This window comes from Anguilla rostrata, chromosome 1 (genome assembly GCF_018555375.3).
Source record: "Anguilla rostrata isolate EN2019 chromosome 1, ASM1855537v3, whole genome shotgun sequence".
Taxonomy (NCBI): domain Eukaryota; kingdom Metazoa; phylum Chordata; class Actinopteri; order Anguilliformes; family Anguillidae; genus Anguilla; species Anguilla rostrata.
The window spans coordinates 66,548,098-66,558,536 of record NC_057933.1 but is presented as its reverse complement, the minus strand read 5'-3'; the positions used below and the strand labels follow the sequence as shown (position 1 = coordinate 66,558,536).

Genomic DNA, 10,439 nt, shown 5'->3' with positions numbered 1-10,439 from the left:
AGATGAATGCAAAGCAGTAGTTAAACTGGGCATGCTCAATGTCCAGATGGGCCACTGCCCTTGTATACTTGACTAAGGCCTTTAACCTACTGTACATGCCTCAGTAAGCATCCAGCAGAATAAAAAGGTAATATTGAATGTAAAAAAATAATAAAAAATCTAAACCACCCAAACATATCCAGATAAAGGAATCTGCTAAGTGCACAAATTATGGAATATTGATGCTTTTCACATTCTCAGTATCAAACAAAGCTTCAGTATGGATTGTCCTCCAGTTGTTTCCTCATAAATCAAAGGATAGCTTCAGAATATTCAAAACCCTGAAATGCTGTAAAGCTTGGGGACATTGGTCCTCTGAGCTGGTAAAATTGTTGACTGGTAAGACCCACTGTACCCATTAGTCTATCTACTAGTAAAATACAAGTAAAAATATGCTCAATATCAGAAGGGGACAAGATGGTGAAAAAGCAAATTTTTACAAAACATCAAAGGAAACCCCACAGAGAAGAAAGAAAACTCCAAAACTAAATATGAACCTACCATGGTCACAGATCATAGCTGAAACTTTGCTGGAATCTCAAATAAGAAGTTTACCACTGAAATTCAAGAAATTGCTTTGTACTCTGTGCCAAAGTTAATAGCTAAAAATAAGAACCCATTTTGAAGATCAGTTTGATGAGGTTACTTTGTCTTTGAAGCCCTGCTTGACGTTTAACATGCATATCCATTTTGGTTTGTAATGGAGAACCAAACAAATAAGCAAGCCACTAAATTCTGACAACATGCAGTCATTCATACTCTATGGCATTTAAACATTTATACTTCCTTTCCCCAATGCCCCAAGCAAGATGGAAATGACAGAAAGTACTTGGTTTGGATTTAAAACAATGCAGGGCAGTTCGAAAAGATACCACATGTGGTATTATAAGAAACCATGCCTTTACAAACAATTGCAGATTCGTGGCATTAAACAGGAAATGTCGTGGGGCTTAAATCTCTTACACCAGTAACAATAACACTTGCATCAGCAAAATGACATGTTCATAGTTCCTGGTTTTGAGTCTCAAATTGTAAATCCAACCACAGAAACTAAGTAAGGTGGGCAAATATCCTGAAAAAATTAGTTACAGGTAGTTAGTTTGTGGGGTGGCAGTGTAGTATAATGGGTAAGGAGCTGCTCATGTAACCTAAAGGCCACAGGTTCTATTCCCAGGTACAACACTGCTGTTGTACCCTTCAGCAAAGTACTTAACCTGCATTGCTTCCAATAACTGGCCCCTACCACAAGAAAACAATCACCACTGAATTACATTCTCATCACTTACATTAGTCTAAATAATTAGAGTTAAGTATGAAAGCCTGTCCTGTTAAATAGCGAATAAATCATGGAAGTAAAACATTACAACAACAGTTTAATTTAGAAATTGCCTTTTAAAAGAGTCCACCTGAAATCCATTCTTGCACTGATGGAGTGACTTCAACAGGTGCTTCTCTTCAGACTAGATCAGATCCAAAGAGCCGTGCAGTACAGACATCACAGAAGATGACAGGAGATTAATAGAAACTGCATTTTGGATTAAGAAATTGGACCGCAAAGCATGAGTCTCTGCAGATGTGTTGGCCAAAGCTCGTTCGCTGAATAAATGGATGAAAATGCAAGAATAGTATTTCTCAAAATGACCAAGGTCTAAATTAATATTTTTTTAAAGGAATGGAGATATTCAAGGATAAATAGGTACAGGTTTAAAATTTTCCACAGACTGAAAATTGATATTACATAAACATCAAGTTTTTTTGTTTTTTTTTGATAGACATACAGATCATAGCAAAATGGTTCCAGACGCTGGTGCTTACATCATCTGGAAAAATTCCCTCTCACCAACTGTAAACGGCAATAGAAAAGTTAGTTTGGACAGCGCACAAAAACACACCTATTGCCACAGGAATAGGCAAGTGAGCAATCAGACTTTTTCAACAGAATAGCAAACCAGAATGTTTTTGGAATAGTCAACATGAAATCTCTCATTTGGTTGAAAACTGCATATCATATAGCCAAGCTCCCCAAATTAAACAAGCTATTTGCACGCTACAACCTACAAAAAAATACCCAACAGTGTCTGCAAAAAGCACTTCTTCGTCATTCCCGACATGTACTTCATCTCGAATGGTTCCACTGTTTTAAAGGAATCAAATTATACAATCTCTTACACTGCATTTAGACTGATGAGAAAAAAATGATATATTGCTTCAATGCATTCCTCAAAGTTATAACTTAGTTTCAGACTGGTTTGCCAAAAAGACATTATGAGATTGAATGTTGTGTTCAAACATTGTTTAAATCCCTGGTCTTTGAGTTCCTGTGCTAGCATAGAGAGTACATGAATTAAAGCATAAAAACACCACAACAGTACTGAAAGAAAATGTGAATTTATTCAATGACGCAAAACACTTTGAGGGCATAAAACTAGGTGTTCTGTCCATCCAGATTGCATTGCCTCACAGCCTGAGATCATCTAACCTTAGAAAATGACACTAAATTGGGACAAAATGAACAGGGTTAGCCCAATTTGTTTAACTGATACAGCTAAAATAGCGACATATTTTGGTTAAAACTGGTTGCGTATGCCATTTCCATGCAAAAGTTTCAGTACAATGCAAACTAAAATATGCCATGTTAGGTTGTTCAATCAATGAGGTCCCTGTCTGACATGACCAAAGACCAAAATGTGCAAAACATAAATATTGGGTCAGCTATGTAGTATTAATAAAATCAAAGCAAACAAATCCCTAAAAAGGAGGAGATTTCCGTAAGAGCTTTGGTAGTCAAACATGTCCATACTTCACAATTGTAGTCAGTATGTAATAGTTCAACACCCCATCCCCCTCCCAAACAGGTCTGCTCAACCATGATCAACAAAGAACAATACAATGAAGACACAAATGAGCATCCTCATTTCCTTAAAATAAACATTCCAAACAGAAATTATTGAAAAAACCGACCATACATACACACTCAAGCAATTTCACCATGTCAGTTTGTTAATGAGCGACTTAGCTTGATCGCTAGAAACCCTACATGGGAGAGGCCATTTGTGGTCATGGCTGAAAGTCAGTGTCCACTCCCAGTGATTTCCAATTCAAACACCGGTCCAGGCTCCTCCCACAAACGCAGTCCTTTACGTCGTTGTTTGTGTCCTTAGTGTCCAACGATATACATTCTTATCAATCTTTAAAAACACTGTAAAACATTGTTGAATTTCTAAAAAAATAACTTGAGGATAACATTTGTACAACTTCTTTTTTGTTTAAATACAAAAAACCTGTTTGCAGTCTTGAAGTTAAAAGTACTGAACCCAATTTTTAAGCGCTCCATTCTTTGAGTAAATGGAATCTGTTGTTGCTGTTATTAACTGTAATTATAAAGTAGAGAGAAAATTCACACACACGCAAGAAAGGAATTAAAAAAACTAAGCAATCATCACACTTTTGAAGGGTTTTACCGTTTCAGTAGAAAGCCGACATTATACAGATATAATGTGTGCACATGTGAACACACACCCACGCACGCACGCGCGTGCACGCACGTGCACACACACACACACACACACACACAAATACTGTTTGGGATTTTAGTCTCCGATAATTATATATTTCTGTATCCAAAAACACAGAAGGTATGATTCTACCTCAGTTAAGCAGTATTTGTTACGTAACAGGAGAATATGGCCCAAAAATAAATTATTTATGTCAAACTGTGTTCCTCATGCTGCCTCCTAATACAAGCCTTCAAGACGAGAACATGTTTCCCTTCTATCCCTCCTGCTTAGAAGTATAAATTTAAATGGAATCTGTGACTTCATCCAAGACACATTCAACTAATTTTCCACCCATTAACAGGAGTGCATGACAGACATTGTTAAACACTGAAGAACAGTGCAAGAGTGCCACCTACTGGCACTATACTGGTGAACTTTATTGAAATGAGACTTTGACCTTTGCCCTCAGGCCCTCAGGAACCTGCAGTGAGGAGTAGCAGACTACCTGTGAGAATTCAGTCTAAATGTAGCTTTTTGCTACACAGCCCAAACTATGCATAATTGCTGATCATGCCAGGAACTGCACAAACCCATTTGAAAAGCTTACCTCAAGTTACCAATTGTAAGAAAGTACACATCCCCAAATACACTGTATTTAAACGCACTTGCTTTCCAATTAAGGATTTCTTTGGGTTTCAGAATCCATTTCTGTTGCTTTTAGAGCTACAGGCAACTTATTCAGCTTATTTGAATGGGTAAAACGGTAAATGTGTTGCAAATCGGACAGTAATATTTAGCCCGTTTGTTGAGATGTATTACAAGTACTTTACATCTGAACAGCCTTGGGTGCCTTCTTATCAAATAGATAAATTCAGGAAGGATAGTGATGAAGTCAATACTGATACTGCTGCAAGGAATCTGCTAGCACTACAATGAACAGAAAAAAAGGACAACTTGGGTAAAATCATTCTAGCGACACAACACTCGCTGTATACCAACCATAACATCCCCACACAGTGTGAAATTTAGTGCACATTTAAACAAAATGGCAAAAACCTGGTGAAACAGGGGGGCAGTGGGACAGAATTCCTTGCAGCAGTCAGAACAGAGCAGAGAGAGAGAGAGAGAGAGAGAGACTGAAAGACAGGGACAAGGTTAAAATGCTACCTAGTGGCACCCAAAGCCAAACAGACCCCCCCCCCTCCCTGTGGAGCCAGACTCTGCCCTGCTGGAAAAGGCCCAATAGCACAGAAGCAGCAGCACAGCCGTCTGGCAGACCCAAGGCCTACAGCTCTTAAGTGTCTGCCCCTTATAAAAGTGCTCAGTTTGTGCAGAAAGAGCTCTGGAGACTGCGGCCAGTTAGGGGAACCAAGACCTGCACTGGTCTAGACTGGGGGACATATTCACTGCACACTGTCACGTGCCTTCGATCTCCCATAACGATGTGTAACCCTTTAACTGGACGTGTTCTTACTCCAGTTATGCTAGACCAACACAGCCACCTCCAGGACCATCACATACCTAACACACGGCACCACCCTGAAGCACTCATTACATAATTGCTAATCGCTGAATATGCTCACCTTAAACAGGGACCGCGAGAACTGGATGCATAGAGGTCATTTTGGACATGCTGCAATCTTGCCAATGCAATAACCAGAATAGAACACTGCCGTCAAGATGGCTACTTTCTTTAAGGAGATTGCCGAATTCCACAGCCATGCAAAATAAATAACCGACCCATGATTATTAAAAAGCACTGGCGTAAGTTCAAGGTTCTCAAAGTACCCAGCAGTATTACACAGTGTGTGATTCAACATCCTTCTTATTTAGACATGGTTAAATAACATTCAGTCACCTGGACAGGAACTTTAAGACACACCCGTGTCCTACGAGACCGGTAGCACCAGCAGCCTGTCCTAATCGCACATCTTTCTCAAACTCGCCTTTAAAAAAAGGCCATCATAAGCACTTTCTGTCAAATTGCATAAAAGCCACATCTCTGTTAAAATACTGCTCATTTATCCACGCACACACACACACACACACACACAAAACCATGTGAAGAGCAAAATTGGATAGTTTGGGTTTGTCTGTCATAGGCAGTGCAGTCACTTGTTCCACACAAAACACCCGCAAGTAGCAGTCAGTTGTGCTCAAAAGGAAATTCTCCAGGGAATCGAGTGGGGACTCCTACTGTATTAAAATGCTCCACGGCTAGACACGCATGTGCTTTGAGTCACGCCAAAAGTGTGATGAGATTTATGTGCATGACTACACCGTTCTGTAACAAAAGGCACGCCTTAAACGATAATGAGCGCTGTGTGTTTGACATCAGTACCTGCGTGGTACTGAAAGGGTGCGTGTAATGCTCAACCTAGCGCTGTTGCATAGCTTTTCTGCTACAGAGAACGTTCCATTCCATAGCCTTTTTTAAACTTACATTCTGTGGCAGTAGGACAAAGCGCGTAACGACATGTACTGCTTTGTGAGTTTGGTTTGTTCGCAATAGGCTCCCCTTTCTGCTTTCACATGCCCATAAAGAATCATCACTCGCGTTCGTAGGGACGGACAGTGCAGGGGGAAACACAATAACCTGTGTGTTATGAAAGCCTATTTGAATATCATTAACCGATAAGACACAACCAAATATGCAGCTGGAACCTCAGCAGTGTCTGGCTGTTTGGGTGCATGTGCGTGTACATGTGTGTGCGTGTGTGTGTGTGCGTGCGCGTGCATGTCTGCGTGTGCGAGAGGAGAAGCGGTGCATTGCAGTAAACTGCGTCTGAATATGCCGTGTGCAGGCTGGCGTTTTCTCCAGCAGGTGGAGCAGTTCAGTTCAGACAGAGGAGAAGCCTGAGAGCAGATGCAGTTCACACCCGATTCCTGGTACAGTACAGACCACAGCTACAGTAACATGTGTTCATTCCCCCGCAGCGACCAGACCTCGCCCTGCAGCTACCCCTTCCGCACACAGACAGAATCATCACCAGCGTTATTGCATTCCAGTTAAAAAGGCTCCCTTCAAAACCGGACGTGGTGTGGCTTACAGGATGGGCGTGGCTTACAGGTGGTGGGCGTGGCTTACAGGTTGGGGGCGTGGCTTACAGGAGGAGCAGGGTTAATACAGTCCGACAGCAGAAACAGAGAGAGGGACACAGACAGAGTGAGAGGGGGTGGCCTGGGCCGTGTCCGCTCAGAACCGGTGGATGGGCGGCTCTGCCTCCCTCCTCTTCAGCTCCTCCCGGTAGCAGTAGGAGCAGTAGTGGCCCGTCTCCGGGTGGCCGTAGTAGTTGCAGCTGGGAGTTTTGCATTTGGAGGACTGCGACCCCCCCAGGCCCCCGGCGCTGCCCAGAGAGTAGTGCCTGACGGGCGGGGGGCCCCCCCTGGCGTCCGAGCCCGAGCGCGCCTCACGCACGCCGTTGCTGTAGCCGCCGCCCACGTCCCCGCCCCTCGCGGGCTCTAAGGGGTAGTCCGGGGGGATCTGGGCCAGGGGGTAGGGGGCGAGGCCAGGGCCCGCGCGGGAGGGGCTGCCCACGCCGGGGGGGTGGTACTGGGCGCGGGGGGGCCCCCGGGCCAGCGGGCAGTGGCGCGGGAGGGTGACGTAGGAGGGCAGGCCGGGGTACCCGCCCGCCAGCTGCCGGCGCGAGTCCGCGTAGAGCGGCGGGGGCAGGTGGGGGGACAGCGAGGCGGGGGTCCGGTCCATGAGGGCGGGCCGCGGGATGGGCACCACGCCAGAGTAGACGGCGGGGGAGAAGGCCGAGGCCTTGAGGTGGCTGAAGGAGGGCGGGGAGCCGTCGCCCAGAACCTCCCGGGCCTCGTAGCCGCGGTAGCCCGGCTCCGCCCCCTCCTTCCTGGCCTGGGGCCCGGCGGGCGGCCCCGCCACGCCCGCCACGCCCTTCCTCTCGGCCTCGCGCCGCTGCTCCTGCTCGGCGCGGAAGCGGTCCTCTGCGTCGGCCAGGTAGCGCTGGATCATCTCCTCCTGGAAGGGCTGGCGGCTGCTGGTGGTCAGGAGGCCGGCGAAGATGAACTTGCGCTCGCCCTGCATGGCCGCCCGCAGGATGCCCAGGCTCACCTTCACGTCGGCGCCGTACCGGCAGCCGTCCCCGCCGCCACAGCCGTCCGCCCTCTGCCGCTCGCTGCCCGAGGAGGGGGAGCCCTTCCCAGAATCCTCGGAGCCGCCGTGGGCGGAGGGCGAGCCGTCCTTGCTGCCTTTCCGTCCCTTCAGAGAGCCCTTCTTCTTCTTCTCCTGGCTCTCCCCGGCCTGTTTGGCCCCGCCCCCCGCCGGCCCCTTGCCCGTCATCAGCCCGCCCATGTTCTTCTTCAGCTTGCTGCCCAGGCTCTTGCCGAAGCTGCCCAGCTTGTTGGCCACAGAGTCGGCCCTCTTCTTGTCTTTGTCCTTGTCCTTCTTGGCCTTCTCCTTGCTGCCCGCCTCCGCCCCCGCCCCAGTCCCCGTCCCCGTCCCCGTCCCCGCCCCGCCCGAGCTGGAGCTGGACGAGCTGGACGAGCTGGACGAGCCCCCGCTCATTTTGGCCGGCGCTCCGTTCCCATTGGCTGCGCTGCCCTCGCAGTGGCCGTTGGTGCTGCTGCAGACCGACTCCTTGTCCGACTCGCCCGAGTCCGGGGGCGTCCGGGCCTCGTCTCCGGCTGAGGCTGTGGGTGACTCGGGCTGGGCCAGCGGGGCCTGCTGGAGACCGACAGACAGACAGACATTCAGACAGACAGAAGAACGATGGCACATTAAACTGATAAACAACAGTTACAACAGCGAGCTGTTCTTCCACTCAGTGTGCTTAATGGTGGCCCTTCCCCCCCCCCATTCAGATGGAAACTAACACGACAGAACCATACAAACACCAGTGAGCTGGCAGCAGGAAGGGTGACGCAGGCCGACACACTAAGGGCTTCCTGTTCATTTCGGTGTGTTTGCAAACGAGCAAATAAGCCTCCAAATCCACACAGATGAATGTAAAATATCAGCAAAGTTATTTCGATAAATCAAGAGCCTTTCATGACAGAAAACTTTCCACGGACTAGTAATTATTGCCTCCAATAGGCTGGGTCTACAGTTCCGAGATTAAAACCAATGCTAGAGATGCCAGAGACAGAATTTTGAAAGCCAAAAACCGGAGAACCATTTCAGTCGGATTTGAGACCCATTTCAAACGGGTCGGAGACCCATTTCAGTCGGACTGGAGAGCCATGTCAGACGAGCTGGGGACTCACTTCAGACGGGCTGGTCGAACTGTTTTCACACCAGGCTCGTGTCCGGGCCTGAAATGGCTGCACCCTTTCCCATCAGCCAGTGCAATGCCCCCCCTTGTGTCTGAGCAGTTTGCACACGCTCAGTGCAGACGCGAACCGACACAGCGGGAGGACCCACGAGACTCACCTGCACTTCACAGGGCAGCGGAAGCCATGTGACCGTCATGTAGGTGTGCAGTAAGTGCAGCTTCGCCTCCAGTGACAGAGTGACGCTGGGGGAGGCAAACGGGACAGTTTCATTAAAACAGGCACTTTTCCCCATGACCACACCGCCTTGCCCCCGCGCCGCTTTGTGTAGTTAATATAGCATCTACCGTAGGCGTCCGCTTGCTGTGATCCCTTAGCGATTCAGTCGTCTTGTACAGCGAGACATTTACTGCCTCCATTTTCTGTGCAATTTTTTTATTTTTTATTTTTTTTAAAATATATATGGTATGTATCGTGTTTGTACAGGCACACCAGAGCCCGCACATTCTTAGTTGAACTGTTTAAGGACTTCCTGTGATAGAGCTTTGCACGGATAAAACTTCAAAGTAAAGCACACTGAGCGTCCACCATCTTTGTTACTTTTTATAGAGCATGTGAGGCCTTATCTTACGTAAACTTCATCGGAAGGCGTTTCTGAGAATCCAGCAGCCAGGCACACCCACAGTCCACCACGAGACACTAAAAAAAGATCTTCCTTCACACTCTGTTCAGGGCTATATTTGGCTCACCTGGTGCTCCATTCAGACAGCAATTAGTGTTAATCCCCGCCTAACTACTGAGTTTATCTTGGATGCAAAGGGCTTTAGGACAGACAGGCTGTTGTTTTGCTGGTTAAACGCAGACAAACAGATGTTTCCCTCTCCACGGAGAACACTCTACTGCTCCGGGCCATGTGCTAATCATTTGTTGACTCCGTCTCCGTGATTCTTTGGAATTAAACAGCATTTCTGCTCTGGTACCGGGACAGTGAAAAATCATTTTGTCTCTCCTCTGGTTCTAGTTTCCTTACAGTTCCCATAGCCAGTTCTCCTCCCTGGCTCAAATCCATTTCACTTGGCCAGGTTTCCCATTTTGGCTTTACGTCAGAGCTCTCAAAGTAAACTTAGCAGCCTTAGACAGGAGGGAGGGGAGCACACTCTGGTGACTGTCACTGACCTATACAGAGCAGTCTGTTGTGACCTGACTAGGCATAATCGAGTTTAAAAGAGTTTAATTCTAAATTCTCAAGATGAACCCAAATGCAAGCTATGTTGATGCAGCAGGTCAGCAAGTGAAAATAAGTGAGCAGCCGGCACCTGCTGAAGAGCAGGATTAAAAGCGCTCTGCGACGGTCTGAATGATGGCGGCGACTCTGGCTCAGAGCAGGCCAGTCCAGGCCCTGGCGGCGGTCTGTATTACATCACGTTTATTTGGCAGACCATTTGATACAAAGTGGCGTACAATAAGTGCATACCGAAGGTCACTGGAACAACTACAAAACGCATGTCCGGGAAGGTACAATACTCATTATGTAACAGTTATCCATAGCCATGAGCCCATTAAGTCCAGTTCACACAGTAAGCATAGGCTAGGTCAGAATGTTACGGTAGGTCAAACCAGGAGGCAGGAGAATGAGCTACAACAGCAAGATAACGATATGTGCAATATGAA

General features: G+C 47.0%; 1 protein-coding gene across 4 annotated transcripts in view; it reads right to left on the bottom strand.

The window, feature by feature from the left end:
- Positions 1 to 2,411: 2,411 nt before the first annotated feature.
- Positions 2,412 to 10,439, bottom strand: part of otud7b (OTU deubiquitinase 7B) — a 37,168-nt gene continuing 29,140 nt past the window's right edge. For 3 of the 4 annotated variants that reach the window (XM_064351083.1, XM_064351066.1, XM_064351074.1), the window contains exons 11-12: positions 8,929 to 9,013; positions 2,412 to 8,223 (exon numbers count right to left, since the gene is read on the bottom strand). In XM_064351083.1, coding sequence (XP_064207153.1) covers positions 6,733 to 8,223; positions 8,929 to 9,013 — 1,576 coding nt within the window. In that variant the 3' untranslated portion in view covers positions 2,412 to 6,732. The remainder of the gene's footprint in view (positions 8,224 to 8,928; positions 9,014 to 10,439) is intronic. The other variant, XM_064351093.1, reaches the window with a different exon arrangement.